The sequence below is a fragment of the Aythya marila genome (genome assembly GCF_965140915.1).
Source record: "Aythya marila genome assembly, chromosome: W".
Lineage (NCBI taxonomy): Eukaryota > Metazoa > Chordata > Aves > Anseriformes > Anatidae > Aythya > Aythya marila.
The window spans coordinates 18,897,449-18,920,198 of record NC_139081.1 but is presented as its reverse complement, the minus strand read 5'-3'; the positions used below and the strand labels follow the sequence as shown (position 1 = coordinate 18,920,198).

The window sequence follows — 22,750 nt, the reverse complement described above, 5'->3', positions numbered from 1 at the left end:
AGACAGAAAAAGGCATCCTTTCAATCTAGTACTGTGAACCAAACTTGACTGTTTTCTAATTTTGTGAAAAGTTTATTTCCATTTTTCCTTGTTCAAAAGTAATTTTTGCATCCAGTTTTTCCAGCAAGACTCTTCCTAAGAAGGACCTTGGCAAACTGGGTAAGTATAAAAATTGATGAATTCCAACCATTTTTCCCAATTTAAATTTCAAGCATTGCAAATAAAAATGCCTTTTCCTGTTTCCATGACAACTCTCTCGGACCCATCATGGACCATCTGCCCCAGAGGGCTCACACCCGTGGTTTTGAGATCTCAGCCTAGGGTTGAGGCAGAACTATTAACATTCCTACATCCTCTTTCCCTGCTCATTCAACTTCAAACAGCTCTGTTTGAACATGCCACACAACCTTTAACACCTTCAACAACCCTTTTAACATTTCATTTATCTTTCTCCAGCTTGTACTTTTCTCATGCCAACACCAAAGGCTCAGTCAGGGGCCAACTTAATTCCATTCCTTTTCCCTCTAAGATGCTGAAACAACACATCAGTATACTATATTTCATCCTATTTTCCTTCTCTTCAAAAACATTCCTGATGGCCTCATCGTTAAGAGTCTGATGTTATCATCAACCATGGGGCTTGCCGACCCCCATGGCCACACTCCCACATCTCCCCCTTCTTTATTAACATCAACCATCTTCTTGATACAAATTATTATGCCCTCTTACGAGGGGGACACCTTGCTTGGACAATGAGCGGTGGCAGCCCCCTTGTCCCACTGCTGCTACTTCGCAGGGAAGGGGAGACCAAAAGGGAATTTGTTGTCGTGCTTGCCACCTCTCCTGTGCTGTCCGGGCGGCAGGGACCCCGGCTGCCGCCAACCAATTGGGGGCGGGCGGGAAGGGGGAAGTGATGCTGATCGCCACCAACTCAGAACCTTCCGCGGTGCAGCTCGATTCCCGCCTCTTTCCTTCCGCCTGCTTGCAGAACCACGACCGGGAATCTGCAAAGTCCGGGGAGGACGACATTGAAGATCGATCGGATCCCCTTCGCCAGGTGGGAGAGGCTGATAGAGGAGTCGGGTTCACCAGAAGACTGGTGGCTCCTTCTGCCGTCTCTCCTCTCCCTCCTCCTGCGCTGTCGCCTGCCGCCTTCTTTTCCTTCTCCCCCTCCCCCATCGCTGCTGCAGCCGTCCCCATCCCCCCCCCCCCAAACTCCCTTTCTTCTCCTGTAGTCTCCCCCGATCCACTCCAGCTTCCTCAGCTTCGCCATGAACGGGGGCGCCGCTCATTTACAACAGCCTCCTCCCCCCACCCTTTGCCAGCAGCCGCCGCCACTCCTACACAGGCCGAACCTCCCGGAGCAAGGAACTCAGAGCCAGGGTAGAGGCGGCCACATCTCTGCCCCGGGCAACAGAGCCCCTGTGTCAGGTAAGTGGTGCGTATGAGGCAGGGAAGTATTTTGGGGCGGAGAGGGATATTTTCTCTCCACTCCCTCTCCCAAGGACTACCCCTTTGTTCATCTTCTCCCCCAAAGGTCCCAGAAGTTGACACCCTCCGCAACACTTCAGTGGAATTGTGCCCGTCCCGCCGGGTATGTGTCCCCATGGGAGACACGACGGGTGTCTGGACACCAGGCGGTAAAACACACAGGGAAGGGGGGAAAGACCAGAGTTGTGATATTGCTCTCCATCTCCTTTGGGGTGTCTCTGCCCTCAGTGCTTGTGACCTTATTGAGTGGTTGCTCCGCGGCCCCGAGGGTGCTCCCATGGGGGGTGACATGGGAGCAGCAGCGCACACAGGGAGATTTTGAGGCCCCAGAAAAGGGACCGAGTAAAAACTGCAAGGGTCATACCAAAGCAAGTAAACTTGTTGGGGATCTTGTTCAAGTTTTGTACCTCCTAGCAAACAGCTAAAGCTTTGGAGTATGTCGGGGAAAAGAGAAAGAGGATTACCAAAACCGAGGGTCTCTGGAGTCTCCAGGAGTGTTGAGGAGCCATTTCCTTCTCTGTATTTTCTCCTTGTATTTCTGGTGTTGGAATCGTTGAGTGGACTGTACTGCTGGAGAAAGTTTCTGAACTGTCTTGCTCCAGGTGACTCAAAGGAGTGCATGGATCCTGCCACAGAGCCTGAGTTGGGTGTTAGGATAGAAGCATTTAAAATTATTCCATTATTTGAGACCTTTCAGATATATTTTTTTTTCTTAGCATCAGATATGGCAGTATAAATTATGCTGTTGGAGAAGAGATGCTGTAATTAAATTTGATAGGGCACATTTGTTCTTGTATAAACGTTGCTAATATAGTATCTGTGCTGTCTTCATATTTCCTGTTGTTTGTATTTGTTTTGTGTGTTTTTTTTTTTTAATTTATTTTGACAATATAATTTATTTTAATGTGCATTTAAATGTCTGTACTGTGATATAAACTTTTGTTGCATTCTGAATGATACCAGGGTTGTGTAACTGATTGTGACTCATGGAAAGCTGACTCCACAGTCAGTAAGATTGTAAAGTAGGTATGTTTATGCAGCACTGGGCAGCATGGGGGGGTAGTCCCACCAAAGTCGTGTACCCCTAACACGGCAACTTGCTTCGGTTATGTGCAGTAAAGATTTACATATGCATGAGGTTTCCCAGTATGCCTATACATATTCATAACCTATCCCCGCTTAGTATTAAAATTAGCTCCAAGAAGTTATTTCCATAAACTCTTCCCCTCTGCGCTTGCGCAGTGCCTTCTGGTGGTGGGCACCGAGGGTCATGAGAATGAAGTAAGATGTCTTCATCAGGGTTGAACTTTTCACCTCGTCTCCTTGTGCATGCTCTCTGAGCCCTTGGTCACAATCTGGGCCATAAGGTTGGTTTGGTCTGGTTCTCCGGGTCTGAGGGGCTCCTGTTATCTTGAGGCCTTGCATGTAACAGTCCTCCTTATCTCTGAGCCCTTGGTCACAGTCCGAACCATAAGGTTGGTTTGATCTGGTTCTTGGGGTCCCAGGGGCTCCTGTTATCTGGAGGCCTAAGCGCAGCACAGGCACATCGCAAATGTAGCACATATTAAGCAATGAGTGTTGCCTACATATTCATTCTTGATCAATCACTCACTAATTTCTAATCCCATCTTTCAATTATAGAATAGTTCAGTTGGAAGGGACCTTCAAAGATCATCACCAGGGTGAAGAGATTGGCACCTCCCTCTCCACTTCCCCTGTTCAGGAAGTTGTACAGAGCAATGAGGTTGCCTCTTAGCCTTCTTTTCTCCAGACTAGACAACCCAAGTGTCCTCAGCCTTTCCTCATAGGACATGCTTTCCAGCCCTTTTACCATCTTTGTTGACCTCCTCTGGATGCTTTCAAATAACTTAACATCCTTTTTATATTGTGGAGCCCAGAAGTGCACACAATATTCAAGGTGAGGTTGCACCAGTGCTAAATATAGTGGGATAATCACCTATTTTGATTAGCTGATTCTTCAAAATATTATGTGAGATTCAGTGATTGTCTATGGTTAGCTCTGATCTCTTTGGTAAAGACAGCCCTCTAATACAGCTAATTTGTTGGTAAATGTAGTAGATAGCATAAATTTCCTTAATTACCTTAATGAGTAACTGACTACTTGTGCTCTTATTGTCCTTTGGCTTTATTGGTATTGGAAAGTGAACTGACATGCTTTTGTGCTTGAAGCATCAAGTGCTTGAATTTTAGAATATTTATTAGAATATGTATTATTTAGAATATTTATTTTGTGGAGAAACTTGTAGTCCTTCAGGAGTGGCTTTCAGTTCTGAAATTACATGCATATGTAAATCTAAAGCAACCTCTGGCTGGTTGACTACATTTTTCCCATAGTGTCAGTGTCCTTTGAAACTATTATTAAGACTGATATGGCTTCTTAAATTCTTGTTTATGTTGGTAGCTCCAAAATGCTGGGAAAACATCATCTTACAGACACCCTATCTTTCTTCCTAATCATTTCTGTATATTGGCCATTTGACACCTGACTTTTTAAATGTCAGGTCCATTTCCTCTTAAAAATGGTTACACAACGGATATCCCTCCAGGAACAGCTTTTGACCACTCGATTCACTTTTATTTTGGAGCTATGATGTTTTCAAGACACAAGTTTGTGGATTTATTTTTAAATATGGGAGTTCTCTTCTAGACTGCATTGGGATTGCCCACAAGATTAAATTTTAAACAACTTTGGTTTCAGGATTGGGCTCTGTCACCCATCACTGTGGAGGACAGGTGGGTTCTTTTAGGGATCCTTGGCAGAATGGCAGAATGAGAACTTGCCACAGGCTTGTGGTTATAATCAGAGATATGACAGTAAGTTCTATTATATATGTATACATACATGTATATATCTATATATAATAGCTATATAATATAGCTATTATATATATTAAGTCAGTAATTATGTATTGGTGCAGGGAAAACAGCAAGCAATGAGAGGTCATTCTTTGGGATTAGAGCATGGAAAAATAGACTACCTAATTAGTCCTTTCCTAGAGTATATTTTTAGCTACTCATGTCTTGGGGAGTTACTTAGATGACTTATGGAAGTCTGTAGGATAGATGTTTACACTTTTAGAAATCTTAATCTAAAATGAAATATATTTTATACACAACAGGGTTTGATGCTTTCTTTTGGAATTTGTGGTTGGGAATGCTTTAAAGGAATACCATTTAAAAATTTAGAAATAATTTTAATTTTTACTTTTGACCTGTTTTCTATATTGCAGAAATACGTGCATGTATTTGTGTGTGCATGTGCGCATATTGAAGACCACTTCTTATGTAGCTCTCTTTCTTCCCCAATTATGCAGGCTTTTCACAAAAGATGATACTTAGCAGATAATGACTTGCGGAAACGGACTCCACAATCAGTAAGATTGTAAAGTAGGTATGTTTATTCAGTGCTGGGTAGTACGGGGGGGGGGGTAGTCCCACCAAAGTCGTGCACACTTGACATGGCAACTTGCCTTGGTTCTATGCAGTAAAGAATTACATATGCATGAAGTTTCACAATACGCCTACACATATTCATAACCTGTCCCCGCTTTGTATTAAAATTAGTTCCAAGGAGTCATTTCCATAAACTTCTACCGTCTGCGCTTGCACAGTGTATTCTGGTGGTGGTCGTCGGGGGTCGTGGGGATGAAGATTGATGACTCTTCCTCGTCACCGCTAGTTGACCTCTTGTCTTTTCACAGACTCAGTTGCTCCTTGGCTCTTGTCCATCCACAGGACCAGTTTCTACCAGTTTCTTAAGATAGGCTCACACTCTTATTAGGAGACTGACCTTGGTAAGGGGCCCAAGGCTTCTTGCTTTAGTTAATTTGCACAGTGCACCATAGTTAGCAAAGACACTAAGTAGCATCCTAATTTAATGCCGTGAGCACTCTCTCTCTACTTGATAAGATTCTCTTAACTCCCTCTTTCAATAATAAAATCTTCTCCAAATGTAAATGATCTCAGGAAGGCAAGTTTTATTTGACAAAGCTTCCTTTCAATTCTGCTATTTAGAAATTGGTCATTCTTGGTGTAGTTGAACAGCTCAGGTTGAAGTCTGATCTCAAATCCTCTCTCAGCTCTCCCACATTTCTGATAATCTCATAATAAAATTTAAGTAGTGTATCACTGTGAAATAAAAGATTTTACATTGCCTGAGACATGGAAATCCTTAGGTATAGTAAAGAAATAGAACCTTTATCACTTGTACAGTTCCATCACAGTCCGGGTAACTGTGTACCAAGATATTGCCATTGGATTAGAAGAATTCACTTTATTTCTCGTATGTCATCTGAAAAGGGATGGAGCTTTGAGGGAGTTGTCCCAAAGTTTTGGTCTTCGTTAACACAGATCCTATGCTAAGCATTCAGTTTTTGAGCAGTCTCTGTTAGAGATGATGTTACAGTCAGAAAAGCTTGTTTGCCACTATGGTACTAGGAGCCATTTGTTTAGAGTTTAGCTCTTGTGAATGCCAAAATTAAATAAATAGTTACGTTTTACAATGTGTTTGGATCCTCATAGTAGATGAATGTTCATTGTTAGTCATAAAATCAAACTGTTGTGGTTTAACACGGTCAGCAGCTAAACACCACACAGCCATTCGCTCACCCTCCCCCCTCCCTCTCTGGGAGGGGGGGGAGAGAAACGGGAAAGTAAAGCCTGTGAGTTGAGATAAAGACAGTTTATTAAGACAGGAAAATAATAATAACAATAACAATAGTACTACTACTAATAATGTGTTAGAAACAAGTGATGCACAATGCAATTGCTCACCACCCGCTGACCGATGCCAGGCCTATCCCCAAGCAGCCGGCCCCCCACCCCGGCTAGCCACCCCTATCTATTGTTTAGCATGATGTCAGATGGGATGGAATGCCCCTTTGGCCACTTTGGGTCAGCTGTCTTGGGTCTATCCCCTCCCAGCTCCTGCTGCAGCCCCAGCCTGCCTGCTGGCAGGACAGAGCGAGAAGCTGAAAAGTCCTTGGCTTAGTGTAAGCACTGCTCTGCAACAATTAAAACATCAGCATGTTATCAGCACTCTTCTCATCCTCATCCAAAACATAGCACCCTACCAGCTACTAGGAGGAAAATTAACTCTGTCCTAATTGAAACCAGGACACAGACTTATATAAAATTATGTGTATTATGATCTGTGATTAATCTTTTAGTGTTAAGAAAATCTATGATATTTTACAGACCAAATCAGGTGGTGTGTAAATGGGGGAGAAGAAATGATTCCTCTCATATCCCGTACCCTGGGAAAAGACCATTTTGGATCTGTGAAAATCTACTTAGTGCATTTAAATATTTGTTACCTGGAATGAGTTGTGCACTTATTTGTAGAATCAGGAAGTTGATTTTTTTGATGTTGCTGAAAATCATGTTAGTCATATTCTTGAAAACAAGTTTTCAATTTTTTGCCCAAAAGTAAAACATCAAGATCAACACTATATTATTAAACCCTCTTCAAAATTTGGGGGTAACTATACTTACTATATTTTACAAGCAGTGTCCACAGAGATAGACACAGAGATGTACTTACATGTACAGACACATGCACACTCAGAATCGTGGAATAATTTAGGTTGAAAGGGACTTCTAGAGGTCATCTAGTCCAACCTCCTTCTCAGAGCAAGATTAATTAGATTGGGTATTTCAGGGCCTTGAACACCTCCAGGGATGGAGATACCACAACCTCTTTGGGCAACCTGTTCCAGTATTTGACCATCTTCATGTTAATTTTTTTTTCTTATTTGGAATTTCCCATGTTCCAACTTCTGTTCATTGCCTCTCTTCCTATTGCTGCACACCTCCAAGAAGAAACTGACTTCATCTTCTCTGTATCTTCCAATGTGTGAACACACACACAAAGCCATGTTATCAGCATGTTATCAGCACTCTTCTCATCCTAAGCCAAAACATAGCACCCTACCAGCTACTTGGAAGAAAATTAACTCTGTCCTAACTGAAACCAGGACATCTAGCCACCCCTTATTCCGTACCATTTATGTCATGCTCAGGTTACACTCTTTCCCATACATTCTAATTAGTCACCATTTTCATCTAGGATATATAGTAGTCATGGTAGTGATGACATACAGTATTATATAGCAATTAACATGATACAATTCAACTCATGGACTATTCTCACCCAGTATTAAATCCCCTTGAGGTACACACCGGACCTCACCATTCTTTTGCATTACCCACCAAGTGCATCCAGGTCCCTGAGCAAAAGCAATTCCACAAATGGCTTTGCCTTTTCCTGAGGCAGGAGTAGCCCAGACTGTTTTACCCAGCATGTTTCTTATGTGCACTACAGGAACTTTATCCCCTTCTGCAGTACATAACAGGTTTGATTGGGCAGGTCCAGCTCGGTTGGCAGATGCCCTAGTATTGACTAACCAGGTGGCCTTTGCCAAATGTGTATCCCTGTTTCTGAATGTCCCAGCACCCTTTGCTTTCAGTGTAGTCTTTAACAGTCCACTGTAAGTTGGTGGAACTTTTCAGACAATTTCTCCAAAGTATTCTCTTTTGGTTGGCGGACACTGGTTTGTTCAGGTGGGGAGGAAGATAAATTCTCTTTAAGTTGGTGGAACTCTTCAGAAAGTTTCTCCACAGCCAAGACACGGGCCTGTAAGGAAGAGGAGAGACTTTCTTCGTACTGCCAGAGTTGTTTAGCCACTTCATCCCCTGTGGGTTCCTCATCCTCTTTCCAGGCCATTATTGCCAATGAGCTGGCATGTGATGATGGTGCACGCCGTACAAATTTCTGCCACATGGGTCGTGTACACCTGACTTCATCTGGATATTTGTGTGGATGTTTGTCTGTTGTCTGGGTCCTCATAAATCACCTCCCATATGGCTAATTCCCTCAGGTACTGGATTCCCCTCTCCATAGTGGTCCACTTGCCTGGTAGATGTACAAGTTCTTCCTTGAAGGGATACCTTTCCCTCACAGCTGAGAGGAGATGCCTCCAGAGGCTGTGAGATTGTGCTCCATCTCCAATTGCTTTGTCAATGCCTGCGTCCCTAGCCAGGGATCCCAGACACCTGGCTTCCATACCCTCTAATTCCACACAATTGGCTCCGGTGTCCCAGCACCGGAGTAGCCAGGTGACAAACTGCTCTCCTATGCAGCAACCAAAATCTTTTCGCATATCTCGTAGCTCACGCTGGTATAGGTTTCGGGTAGTTACTGTTGCTTTTTCAACATCCTCATCTTCATCCTCCTGAATCCCTGATGGCACAGCATCGTCTTCTCTATACCTAGACCTAGCAGAAGACTCTCTGCATTCTAAACTACCTGAATCTCTATACTTCAGCACGGGCCACCTCCTCCTCCGGTGATATCCCAAAATATTTGCCTTCTGACCAGTCCACAATCACTTCCAGGTTTCCTAGTGTGGTGCTTTTACCGTGCTGGGCAGCTAAACCCCACAACCGCTCTCTCACTCCCCCTCCTTTAGATGAGGAGGGGGAGAAGTAAAGCAAAGAACAACTCACGGGTTGGGATAAGGATAATTTAATTAAAGGGAAATAATTATAATAATTAAATAAAGACTACCATGAACTAAACAATTTAACTAAGGGGAAATAAAAAGGGAAAGGGGAAAAGGGAGGGGAAAAGGAAAAATAAAAAGAAGGGAGGAAAACAAACAAACAAAAGGTCTCTTCCAACCTAGAAATTCTGTGATTCTGTGTGAAAATAAATGAAGGCTATATGGAAGTGCAGAGGAAAGAAATTACTCTCTACTTCCCACAAATGAGCGATGATTGACCACGTCCTTGAAGCAAGGCCTCAACGCACGCAGCCGGTGTTCAAGAGGAGGACCGACGTTTTCCCAACGAGAGCTCACCCCTCCCCTCTTCTTCCTGTTTCCACCTTTTATTGCTCAGTGTGACATCACATGGTATGGAATATCCCTTTGATTGGTTTAGGTCAGCTGCCCTAGTGATGTTTCTCTCCTCACTTTTTGCCCACCCCCTAGGAGGGTTAGAGAAAGGCCCAATGCTGTGCCACTGCTGCTCAGCAGTAGACACAACACTGGTGTGATAACACTGCTGTTCCAGCTACAAGTACAGAGTATGGCACTGTACGGGCTGCTGCAGGGCAAGTTAACATTCCAGCCAGACCCAGTACAACCTCCACCCCTTATTCCATAACATTTGTGTCACACTCAGATCCCCATACTTTAGCATACAAGCATTCTCATCATTATTCCTTGTCTTTTAACAGGACAAGGATTTAACAGGACAGGATTAATAGGCAGGTGTATCTTTTCATTCCATAGGTCTTTCTTGGAAAATGTTCGGTTCCAGGGAGATTTTACCTTCATGGCTTTCTTGATTGCAGCACAGGTCTCACACTCATGGGTAACCTGTGTGATGGCCTCAATGGTCAAGTCCACCCCTCGATCACGAGCCCATCTGTTTGTGGCATCCCTCCCCAGATGTCCTGATGTTTCATGGGCCCATCGAGCTACAAACAGCTCACCCTTACGTTCCCAGTCTAGGTCCACCTGAGCCACTTCAATTTTCGAAGCTCGATCCGCTTCTTTGTTGTTCTGATGTTCTTCAGTAGCGCGACTCTTGGGCATGTGGGCATCTACATGATGTACTTCTACATCCAGGTTTTCTACCCGGGCAGCAATATCTTGCCACAGGGTAGCAGCCAAATAGGTTTACTTCTGTGCTGCCAGTTGCTCTCTTTCCACTGCTGCAGCCTCCCCCACAGAGCATTTGCCACCATCCATGAGTCAGTGTAGAGATACAATACTGGCCAATTTTGTCTTTCGGCGATCTCTAGGGCTAGTTGTATGGCTTTTACTTCTGCATACTGACTCGACTCACCTTCCCCTTCCATGGCCTCCACAACTCGTCGCATGGGATTCCACACAGCAGCTTTCCATTTCCGATGGCTCCCTATCACACGGCAGGATCCGTCAGTAAACAACGCATACTGCTTTCTGTCTTCTGGCAACTCATTGTATGGTGGTGCCTCTTCAGCACGGGTTACCTCTTCTGTTGGCACTCCGAAATCTCTGCCTTCCGGCCAGTCCATAATCTCTTCCAGGATTCCTGGGCGATTGGGTTTTCCCATTCGAGCCCGCTGTGTAATTAACGCTATCCACTTACTCCATGTAGCATCAGTTGCATGGTGTGTAGTGGGAATTTTCTCTTTGAACATCCAATGTAACACAGGTAGCCGCGGTGCCAAGAGGAGCTGTGCCTCTGTACCCACAACTTCTGAAGCAGCTCGAACACCCTCATATGCTGTGAGTATTTCTTTTTCAGTTGGGGTGTAATTGGCTTTTGATCCTCGATAGCCCCGACTCCAGAAGCCCAGAGGTCGACCTCGAGTTTCTTCTGGGGTTTTCTGCCAAAGGCTCCAGGTGAGGCCATGCTCCCCAGCTGCAGTGTAAAGTATATTTTGCACAGCTGGTCCAGTACGGACAGGCCCAAGGGCTACTGCACGAGCTATTTCTTGTTTGATTTGTTCAAATGCCTGTTGTTGCTCAGGGCCCCACTCAAAATAGTTTCTCTTTCGAGTCACTCGATATAGAGGACTCACAAGCTGACTATAGCCTGGCACATGCATTCTCCAGAATCCCACGAGGCCTAGGAAAGCTTGCGTTTCTTTTTTGCTAGTTGGCGGAGACATTGCTGTTATTTTATTGATCACATCCATTGGAATATGGTGACACCCATCCTGCCATTTTACCCCCAAGAACTGGATTTCCTGTGCAGGCCCCTTGACCTTGCTCTGTTTAATGGCAAAACCAGCTTTCAGGAGAATTTGGATTATTTTCTTCCCTTTCTCAAAAACTTCTTCTGCTGTGTTGCCCCACACGAGGATGTCGTCAATGTACTGAAGGTGCTCAGGAGCTCCCCCTTGCTCCAGTGCAGACTGGATCAGTCCATGGCAAATGGTAGGGCTGTGTTTCCACCCCTGGGGCAGCCGATTCCAGGTGTATTGGATGCCCCTCCAAGTGAAAGCAAACTGCGGCCTGCATGCTGCTGCCAAAGGGATGGAGAAAAATGCATTAGCAATATCAATTGTGGCGTACCACTTGGCTGCCTTTGACTCTAGTTCGTACTGAAGTTCTAGCATGTCCGGCACTGCAGCACTCAGTGGTGGCGTGACTTCATTCAGGCCTCGATAGTCCACTGCTAGCCTCCACTCGCCATTAGACTTTCGTACTGGCCATATAGGACTATTAAAGGGTGAGCGAGTCTTGCTGATTACTCCCTGACTCTCCAGTCGGTGAACCAACTCATGGATGGGAATCAGGGAGTCTCGGTTGTTGCGATATTGCTGTCGGTGCACCGTTGTGGTAGCAATTGTTACCTGTTGTTCTTCAACCTTCAGCAATCCTACAACAGAAGGGTCTTCTGAAAGGCCAGGCAGGGTAGACAGCTGCCTAATCTTCTCTGTGCTCAAAGCAGCTATGCCAAAAGCCCACCGGTATCCTTTTGGATCCTTGAAGTACCCTCTCTTGAGATAGTCTATGCCAAGGATACACGGAGCCTCTGGGCCAGTCACAATGGGATGCTTTTGCCACTCATTCCCAGTTAGACTCACTTCAGCTTCCAGTACAGATAGTTGTTGGGATCCCCCTGTCACTCCAGAGATACAGGTGAGTTCTGTCCCTTGGTAGCCTGATGGCATTAAGGTACATTGCGCACCAGTGTCCACTAGAGCTTTGTATTCTTGTGGTTCTGATGTGCCAGGCCATCGGATCCACACAGTCCAATAAATCCGGTTATCCCTCTCCTCTACCTGGCCAGAGGCAGGGCCCCTCTAGTCCTGGCTGGAGCGTCTGCCACTTAATTCTTGCAAATGAGAGGCAGAGGTCCCTTCATCAGGGTCAAGAATAACATCAGCTCTGCTACTGCCTCTGGGGTACTGCCCAATAGAAACTGGAGCAGCATTTCTCTTAGGAGCCCCTCTTCTTGCTGCTGTATTTCCTTTCAGTTCACATACCCGAGCAGCTAGGGTTGAAGTAGGTACACCATCCCATTTCCTCATATCTTCCCCATGGTCACGCAGATAAAACCACAAGGTGCCACGTGGTATACGTCTTGGGTACTCTCTCTTGAGCAGGCGAATGCTGATTCTTAGTGGCTGAAGCATCACTCTGTCTAAATGAGGGGGAATATACTTGTTCCACGAGCTTGTCAAGTCCTTTAGACAGTTTCTCCACAGCTGAGACACAGGACTGTAGCGGAGCAGAGAGATTGTCTTCATATTTTTGAAGCTGGCAGGACACATCATACATTGTTGGTCCCATCCCCTCCTCCCAGTGAATTGCTGCCAGGGTACTGGCATGTGCTGATGGTGCACTCCGCACAAATTTACGCCACATGGATGTTGTGCACTGGACTTCATCGGGGTCTTGAGGTGTCTGGGCATTGTCCAAATCACTATAAATCATCTCCCGCACAGCTAATTCCCGCAGATGTTGGAGACCTTTATCCTTAGTGGTCCACTTGCCTATGTGATATTCAATATCTTCCTTATGGGGATATCTTTCTCTCACAGCTGCCAGGAGTCGTCTCCAGAGGCTGAGGGCCTGTGCTCCTCTCCCGATTACTTTGTCGATTACCCTTTCTCTAGAGAGGGATCCCAGCTGCTTGGCTTCATTGCCTTCTAATTGTTGGCTATTGGCCCCAGCATCCCAGCATCGAAGCAGCCAGGTGAGGATGTGTTCACCTGGGCGTCAACCATAATCCTTTCGTATTTCTCACAACTCACTCAGGGATAAGGATCGAGTGATTTCTGATTCCTTTATGATTTCCGTCTCGTCTTCCTGCTGTTTTTGTGATGGCTCTGCTTTAGAGGTGCCTGCCATTTCCCCTTCTCCCTCCTTCTTAGGAGAGCCTTCTTCCCTTACTAAACGAGCTGACCTCTGTTTCCATTGTTTTGACTTGACTATGGGGGCGACTGATACCATAGTTGGTTGGTCCTCTGGGTCAGCCACAGCATGTGTTACTTGGTCATCAGATTCAGAGACTTCCTCCCTCTCTTCAAGTTGCTGGATGATGTTAAACAGTGTTCGATAGGAATAAGCCAGGACCCAGCACAATGCTGCAAGCTGTCGTTCTCCAGCATTATCAGGGTCAGGACATACAACTCTCAAACATTCTGCCAAGTTTTTAGCACTTGCTCAGGGGTGAAGTTCAAAACTATTGGAGGAGGCACTCGTGACAGGTATCTGCCAACATCATCCCACACACCTTGCCACTCACCACAAGACTGTTTCGGGACAGGTTCCCAAGTAAGTTTTCTAAACAATCGAACAGTACACCTAGGAGACTGGGGTTTCCTATTTGAGACCGCTGAGTGATCAGTGCAACCCACTTGCTCCATGTAGCGTCAGTGGCATGATGTGTAAAGACGGGATCCTTCCTTTGAACATCCAGCCCAGTACCGGCAATCGGGGTGCCAGGAGGAGCCATGCTTCAGTACTGACCACTTCCGAAGCAGATCAATCTCCTTCATATGCTGCCTGTATCTCCTTTTCAGTTGGAGTGTAGCGGTCCTCAGATCCTCTATATCCCCGACTCCAAAACCCCAGGGGTCGACCTCGAGTTTCCCCAGGTTCTTTCTGCCAGAGGCTCCAGGTAGGGCCATTCTCCCCGGCTGGGCTGCAGTGTAGAGCACATTCTTTACATCTGGTCCTGTTCAGACTGGCCCAAGGGCTACTGCATGAGCTATTTCCTGCTTAATTTGTTCAAAGGCTTGTCGTTGCTCAGGGCCCCATTCAAAATGGTTCTTCTTCCAGGTCACTTGATAGAGAAGGCTTACAATCAGACTGTAATTTGGAATGTGCATTCTTCAAAAACTCACAGTTCCTAAGAAAGCTTGTTTCTTTTTTGCTCGTTGGTGGAGACATAGCTGTTATTTTGTTGATCACATCCATTGGAATATGGCGACGTCCATCTTGCCATTTTATTCTTAAAAAGTGAATATCTCGTGCACGTCCTTTGACTTTATTTTGTTTTATGGCAAAACCAGCCTTCAGAAGGATTTGGACTATTTTCTTCCCTTTTTCGAAAACTTCCTCTGCTGTGTCACCCCACACGATGATGTCATCATTGTACTGCAGGTGTTCAGGAGCTTCCCCCTGTTCCAGTGTCATCTGGATCAGTCCATGGCAAATGGTATGACTGTATTTCCACCCCTGGGGCAGTTGATTCCAGGTGTACTGAACACCCCTCCAAGACAAAGCAAACTGTGGCCTGCAGTCTGCTGCTAGAGGGATGGAGAAAAATGCATTAACAATATCAGTTGTGGCATATCACTTGGCTGCCTTTGATTCCAGTTCATATTGGAGTTCTAGTATATCCGGCATTATAGCACTCAGTGGTGGCGTGACTTCCTTCAGGCCCGATAGTCCACTGTTAGTCTCCACTCACCATTAGACTTTCACACTGGCCATATGGGACTATTAAAGGGTGAGCAAATCTTGCTGAGCACTCCTTGGCTCTGCAGTTGACAAATTAGCTTATGGATGGGAATCAGGGAGTCTCGGTTGGTGCGATATTGACACCGGTGTACCGTTGTGGTAGCAACTGGCACCTGCTGTTCTTCGACGCTCAGCAACCCCGAAAAAGAAGGGTCGTCTGAGAGACTGGGCAAGGTAGACAATTGTTTAATGCCCTCTGTCTCTAAGGCAGCTATGCCAAAAGCCCACTGGTACCCTTTAGGATCTTTGAAGTACCCTCTCCTCAGGTAGTCTATGCCAAGGATGCATGGAGCCTCTGGGCCAGTCACAGAATCACAGAATTGTAGGGGTTGGAAGGGACCTCGAAAGATCATCGGGTCCAACCCCCCAGTGGGGTTGCTTTTGCCACTCATTCCCAGTTAGGCTCACTTCGGGCTCCAACACAGTTAACTGTTGGGATCCCCCTGTCACTCCAGAAATACAGATGGGTTCTGCCTCTTTATAGCTTGATGGCATTACAAGTACACTGTGCACCGGTGTCCACTAAAGCCTTATACTTCTGTGCGTCTGACGTTTCAGGCCACAGAATCCACACAGTCCAATAAAACCGATTGTCTCTTTCCTCCACCTGGCTGGATGCAGGACCCCTCTAATCCTGGTCAGAATCTTCATTACTGTGTCTGGAAGACTGCCTGCTGGAAATTGCAGCAGCAAGTTTCTCAGAGTAACCCCCTTTTCCTTGCAACTGATGTACCCGTGCCTCGGGTTGAGGTAGATTTTCCATCCCATTTTCTCATTTCCTCTCCATGGTCACGTAGGTAAAACCACAGGGTGGCACGGGGTGTGTACCCACTATATTGTCTTTCTTGCACAGAAGAACGCTTGCCCCTGATAGCCGAGATACTGGTTCATACAAATAGGGAGTGTAATAAATGGCTCAGGATTCAAATTAGGATTAAATAAAAAAATAGGATTTATTAAAAGAATATAAAGGAATAGAGGTAAGCAAACAGCGCTGGGTGCACCGGGAGTCTCCACTCCACCAGGACGCACACCAGTTACATCAAGCAGCTGATTTTTATGCTCCTAGACTAATACATATTCATTACTACTTCTAAAAAAATAGATTATTATAATTAGCTTCCGGGGTCCAGTCCCTCCTACTGGAGCATGCGCAGTCTCCTCTGGGGGTCTCTTCTGGGGGTCTCTAGGGGTCTTTCATGCTGAAGGCTCGTAGTCTTCCTCTCCCCCTTTGTACTTACTTGGCACCATGCCAAGTTTATAGAACATTCTCTGCAGGTCTTGTCTCCCAGCCGTCCTTCAGCTTCTTTTTCCTTCCTCTTAATCTCTCGGCCCCCCTAACCAGATACCAAAGATCCGCATAGTATCCCATAACAGTCACTAGTTGTTATCAGTTGTTCTGAAACTCCCAGACATCAAACACAAACAGCTTTCTTATTTGACGCTTCACGAGTAATTAAAACATTCTTCCCCAGCCATTCACAGACACATCTATAGCAGTGTTAAGTCAATCTCGAAGAAGACAGGAAAAAAGGCTGTAACTGTTAGAAATAGAAGTCCGGAATAACAAAAGCAAACAGGTTCATAAATTTAAGGAGTGTTTTCTGAAGACGTGATAAATTGACTAGAATGAGGGGGAGACTGGGACACACTGCATTTGTGGTTCAAGAATTAAATTGCCAGTGCAGGGCCCAGAGGCAGACAGGATTCAAACAGAATTGTTCTTTATGGACACGAATTGTTAAAACATTCCTCACAGGAGGAAGATAAATTCTCTTTAAGTTGGTGGAACTCTTCAGAAAGTTTCTCCACAGCCAAGACGCAGGCCTGTAAGGAAGAGGAGAGACTTTCTTCGTACTGCCAGAGTTGTCTAGTCAATTCATCCACTGTGGGTTCCTCATGGTCTTTCCAGGTCATTATTGCCAATGAGCTGGCATGTGATGATGATGCACGCTGTACAAATTTCCGACACATGGGTCGTTTACACTTGACTTCATCTGGGTCTCTGGATATCTGTTCATTGTCTAGGTACTTATAAATCACCTCGTGTACGGCTAATTCCCTCAGGTACTGGATTCCCCTCTCCATAGTGGTCCACTTGCCTGGTTGACATACAAGTTTTTCCTTGAAGGGATACCATTCCTTCACACCTGACAGAAGATGCCTCCAGAGGCTGAAGCCTTGTGCTCCATTTCCAATTGCTTTGTCAATGCCTGCGTCCCTGGAAAGGGATCCCAGCTTCCTGGCTTCCCTGCCCTCTAATTCCAGATTATTGTCTCCGCTGTTCCAGCACTGGAGCAGCCAGGTGACAAGGTGCTCACCTGGACGACGACCAAAATCTTTTCGCATATATCACAGAATCACAGAATTTTCTAGGTTGGAAGAGACCTCAAGATCATCGAGTCCAACCTCTGACCTAACGCTAACAGTCCCCACTAAACCATTTCCCTAAGCTCTACATCTAAACGTCTTTTGAAGACTTCCAGGGATGGTGACTCCACCACTTCCCTGGGCAGCCTGTTCCAGTGCCTCACAACCCTTTCAGTGAAGAAGTTCTTCCTAACATCTAACCTAAAACTCCCCTGGCTCAACTTAAGCCCATTCCCCCTCGTCCTGTCACCAGGCATGTGGGAGAACAGACCAACCCCCACCTCGCTACAGCCTCCCTTGAGGTACCCATAGAGAGCGATAAGGTCGCCCCTGAGCCTCCTCTTCTCCAGGCTGAACAAGCCCAGCTCCCTCAGCCGCTCCTCGTAGGACTTGTTCTCCAGGCCCCTCACCAGCTTCGTCGCCCTTCTCTGAACCCGCTCAAGCATCTCCATGTCCTTCTTGTAGCGAGGGGCCCAAAACTGAACACAGTACTCGAGGTGCGGCCTCATCAGAGCTGAGTACAGGGGGACGATCACCTCCCTAGCCCTACTGGTCACACTGTTTCTGATACAAGCCAGGATGCCGTTGGCCTTCTTGGCCACCTGAGCACACTGCTGGCTCATATTCAGCCGACTATCCACCATCACTCCCAGGTCCTTCTCTGCCTGGCAGCTCTCCAACCATTCCTCTCCCAGCCTGTAGCTCTGCTTGGGGTTATTGCACCCCAGGTGCAGGACCCGGCACTTGGCCTTGTTGAACTTCATGCAGTTGACCTCAGCCCATCGGTGCAGCCTATCCAGATCCTCCTGCAGAGCCTTCCTACCCTCAAGCAGATCGACACACGCACCTAACTTGGTATCATCTGCGAACTTACTGAGGGTGCACTCGATGCCCTCGTCCAGATCATCGATGAAGATATTAAAGAGGACCGGCCCCAGCACCGAGCCCTGGGGGACGCCACTAGTGACTGGCCTCCAACTGGACTTGGCTCCATTCACCACGACTCTCTGGGCCCGGCTATCCAGCCAGTTTCTAACCCAACGAAGCGTGCGCCAGTCCAAGCCAAGAGCAGCCAGTTTCTTGAGGAGAATGCTGTGGGAGACGGTGTCAAAAGCCTTGCTGAAGTCAAGGTAGACCACATCCACAGCCTTTCCCTCGTCCACCCAGCGACGTAGCCTTTCCCTCGTCCACCCAGCGTATCTCGTAGCCCACGCTGGGATAGGCATCGGGTAGTCACTGATGCTCTTATGATATCTTCCTCTTCATCTTCCTTTTCCTCTGATGGCCCAGCCACTTCGGAGTAGCCTGCCTCATCTTCTTCTTCATCCCCAGTCTGAGTAGGAGTTCCTCTGCTTTCTAAATGACCTGACTTTCTCATCCATTGTTTCATCTTGGATACGGGTGCAACTGACACTAGTATAGTCTGTTTCCCTGTCTCAGCCTTGGGGCCTGTTGTAGGGCTTGGAGTGGCCACTGGGCCCGTCTCAGGGGTTGAAGTGGCCGCAGGATCTGTCACTGGGGTTATAACGGCATCAATTGCAGCTCGGTAAGCATAGGCCAAGCCCCAGCACGTTGCAGTGATTTGTGTCTCTTTGTCATCGCCAGGGTGATGACACACGTTTTTCAAGGATTCTACCAGTTTTTTAGGATTTTGCAGTGTTTCAGAGGTGAATTTCCAAAGCACTGGGGGTGCCCACTGCTCTAGATGCCTGTCCATATCCTCCCACACTCCCTGCCACTCATAACTATCCTGCCTCAGGACAGATCTCTGGAAGGCATTCCTAAGCAGTTGTTTAACCTTAAACAAAACCTGAAGCGCATTCAGGAAACGTCATATGGTATGGAATACCCCTTTGGCCAGTTTAGGTCAGCTGTCCTGGTTCTGTCCCCTCACAGCTACTGATGCAACCCCAGCCTGCTCACTGGCAGGGCAGTATGAGAAGCTGAAAAGTCCTTGCCTTAGTGTAAGCACTTCTCTGCAACAATTAAAACATCAGTGTGTTATCAACATTATTCTCATCCTAAATCCAAAACACAGCACCATACCAGCTACTAGGAGGAAAATTAAGTCTATCCTAGCCGAAACCAGGACAATCAACCTTTAATTTCTCCTTTTTTGGAAGTGGAGGGTCCCATGATTTTATAATTTCTTAAGATCCACAACTGCTTATCTTGTTTCTTAGATATCCTCCTTATTTTGGGGCATTGGAAACTTCCGCTGTCCCCTTATCTGCTTATCTTAACAGATCCCTCCCACTGTTATGCCTTTACAGTCACTTTTGAATATGCAATTTTAGTGGAATTTTCCACTGCAAAAGCACAGCTTTAATACTTACAATTTCTTACTCCTGTTGTTTTTGCACCTTTTCACATCCTCCACTCTCGAGTTTTTCCAACATTAGAGCGCAATATTTTTCTTCAGATGTCACGAGGGACGACAGTATCTGCCAAGTACATATTTTTGATGCAACATACAAGGATTAATACAAGGAATAAGCAAGCAGATCAAAATACACAATGCCATTGTTACTATAATGCTAACCAATAGTTGCTTGAGTCGATTCCACCCAGGCAACCATGAGGTCAGTTTTTCCCAAATGTCTCTAAATCTCCAGGAAGTGTCATCTTGGGCCACGTCATGTAAGATTCTGTGTATGTAGGTTCCAAGGAGGCCTGTGCTTTGGCTTTGCATATTCTCGGTAATGGTTACATTCAGAATTATTGCCCCCAGGGTGCAAGCTCCTAGGTGCAACATTTTCTTGGCCCTATTACCACATAGCCAATATTACCCTTTGCTATTTGGGACTGGCTATCCGGTTACCGAATGATTCCTGTGCCGTGTTTGGTGTGCATTATATATGTTACCACTCCCATAATTACCATATTCAGTACAGCATAGATAATTTCCTACCTCACAGGTAACATTTCCACACCCAGGGTCAGTATTATTGCCCCCTGAATTTCCATCAGTATGAAGAATGATATACATGCTAATATAAAAAACAGAATCCCCTGGGAACAATCTAATTCTATGTAATCCAAACCTTTTCCCCAATTATATGTGGTATTCATTACTTTTTCCTAAGGAAAAGTTAAAGGTTAGTTTACAACTATGATTCACACCTCCTTCTAATTTTTAATTTTATAGGTTCTCCTCTAGGAACAGTCTCTCAGGTCTCAGGGTCAACTGATGCCTTCACCTGGGTGTAATGAGTGTAATGAGTCCACCCTTTCTCAGTTGTTCTTACTGCCGTCTCAGTAGTCAGGAGTACTTGGAATGGTCAGTCCCACTCAGGTTGTAGCTCTGATTCCCTCCATGTTTGTATCAGAACACAATCTCCTGCTCGGAATGGATGGATCGGGACTTCCAAGGGTGGGGTCTGAGCTAACAATCCACGGGTACTGAGAGATGACAAAGACAACGACAGCCCAAGCATATAGTTCTTAAGAAAAGCATCTTTTGTCTTGAATTGAGGTAATTCATTCCCTTTGCCCAGGTGCAGCAATCCAAATAATATTTCATATGGTGAAACTCCCACATCTTTTCTTGGCGCCGTTTGAATTCAGAGAAGTGCCAAAGGTAAGCACTTTGTCCAGAGGAACCGTTTCCAGAACTTAGTCATTTGCTTCTTTACTGTCTGATTCACTCGCTCCACCCTTCCAGAAGAGGAGGGATGCCAAGGAGTGTGAAATTTCCACTTAATTCCTAGAGTCTGCATTAGCCCTTGCAATATTTGTGATGTAAAGTGACTTCCTTGATCAGAGTCAATATTTTCAACAATTCCATATCTGGGAATTATCTGTTCTAGAATTATCTTAGCTACCATGCTCGCAGTAGCAGATACTGAAGAGAAAGCTTCCACCCACCCTGACAAGTGATTGACCAAGACCAATAAGTATTTAAATCTGCCTACTCTAGCGAGTTCTGTAAAATCTACCTGTACATTTTGGAAGGGTTGAAATCCTGATTCTCGCCCCCGTTTGGACTGACTGCGGATAATTTTCCTATTTACCTTTCAACATACTACACAACTCCTGCATACTTGTTTAGACAATTTATATATATTCCTACACATACATATTTCCATAGCACAGCATCACACGTTGCTTGAACTCCCCAATGACCCTCTTGATGTAAAACAGTTAATATTTGCCTCATTAGAGCGTTGTCCAAATACTTGAAACTCCAGCAGACTTTGTGCTGTGGCCACTTCCCTGGGGAGCCTCTTCCGGTGTCCAACCACCCTCTCAGAGAAGAACTTTTTCCTAATATCCAATCTAAACCTCCCCCGATACAGCTTCATCCCATTCCCTTACAGCCTATTGCTGGTCACCAGAGAGAAGAGATCAGCACCTCCCCCTCTGCTTCACCTTTTGAGGAAGCTGTAGAACATGATGAGGTCTCCCCACAGCCTTCTCTCTTCTAAGCTGAACAAATCAAGTGACCTCAGCTGCTCCTCGTACATCTTCCTCTCTAGACCCTTTGCCTTCCTTTGGACACACCCTAATAGTTTTCTATCCTTATATCCTTTACATCCTTGGGATAGACATGGGAAGACAAGGCTCACTGCGAGCTGAGCACTCTTCTTTCTCTCTCTGTATAATTTATGATGGGATGGTGAGGCCAATGGAAGAAGAGGAAGGAAGCAACTTTTTCCTTGAGCCCTTGGGCCAGTCTGAGCAGGACAAGATGTAAAAACTGTGCTCTACACCACAGCTGGGGAGAATGGCACCACCTGGAGCCTCTGGCAGAAAGCACAAGGTTGACCCCGAGGGTTTGGGAGTCGGGGATACAAGAGATGCTTGGGGATTTGTTGGACATCAGTTGGTTGGTGGTGAGCAATTGCATTGGGCATCTCTTGGCTTTGTTTATTCTCCTTGTTGCTATTGGATTTTTCTTTCCTTTTTTTCTTTCTTATTACACTGTCCTTATCTCAGCCCACAAGTTCTTCCACTTTTTGGTTTCTTCACCATGCCACTGGGGAGAGGGGGAGAAAAGTAAAGAATCAACTCATGGGTTGAGATAAGGATAATTCAATTAAAGGAAAAATAATAATTAAGGGAAATTATTAATTAAATAATTTAACTAAAGGGAAAAGGGAAAGGGAAAAAGGGGAAAACAAAAAAAAATCAAACAAATAAAAAGGCCATGTGGAAGCACAGAGGAAAGAAATTACTCTCTACTTCCCACCAACAAGCAATGCTTGACCACTTTCCTGAAACAGGGCCTCAACGCGCATAGCTGTTGTTCAAAAGGACAGACATTTTCACAAGAGCTCACCCCTCCTCTCTCCTTCCTTTTTCCACCTTATATTTCTGAGTGTGACATCATATGGTATGGAATATCCCTTTGGTTGGTTTAGGTCATCTGCCCCGGTGATGTTCCCTCACCACCT

At 45.7% G+C, this 22,750-nt stretch overlaps 1 protein-coding gene across 1 annotated transcript in view; it reads left to right on the top strand.

Moving 5' to 3' along the window:
- Positions 1–913: 913 nt before the first annotated feature.
- LOC309889527 (E3 ubiquitin-protein ligase RNF38-like) overlaps positions 914–22,750 on the top strand; it is a gene marked incomplete at both ends in the record, with an annotated part of 174,573 nt that continues 152,736 nt past the window's right edge. Inside the window, 2 exons of the mRNA XM_082782374.1 lie at positions 914–1,057; positions 1,236–1,431. Of these exons, the coding sequence (XP_082638500.1) occupies positions 914–1,057; positions 1,236–1,431 (340 nt within the window). The remainder of the gene's footprint in view (positions 1,058–1,235; positions 1,432–22,750) is intronic.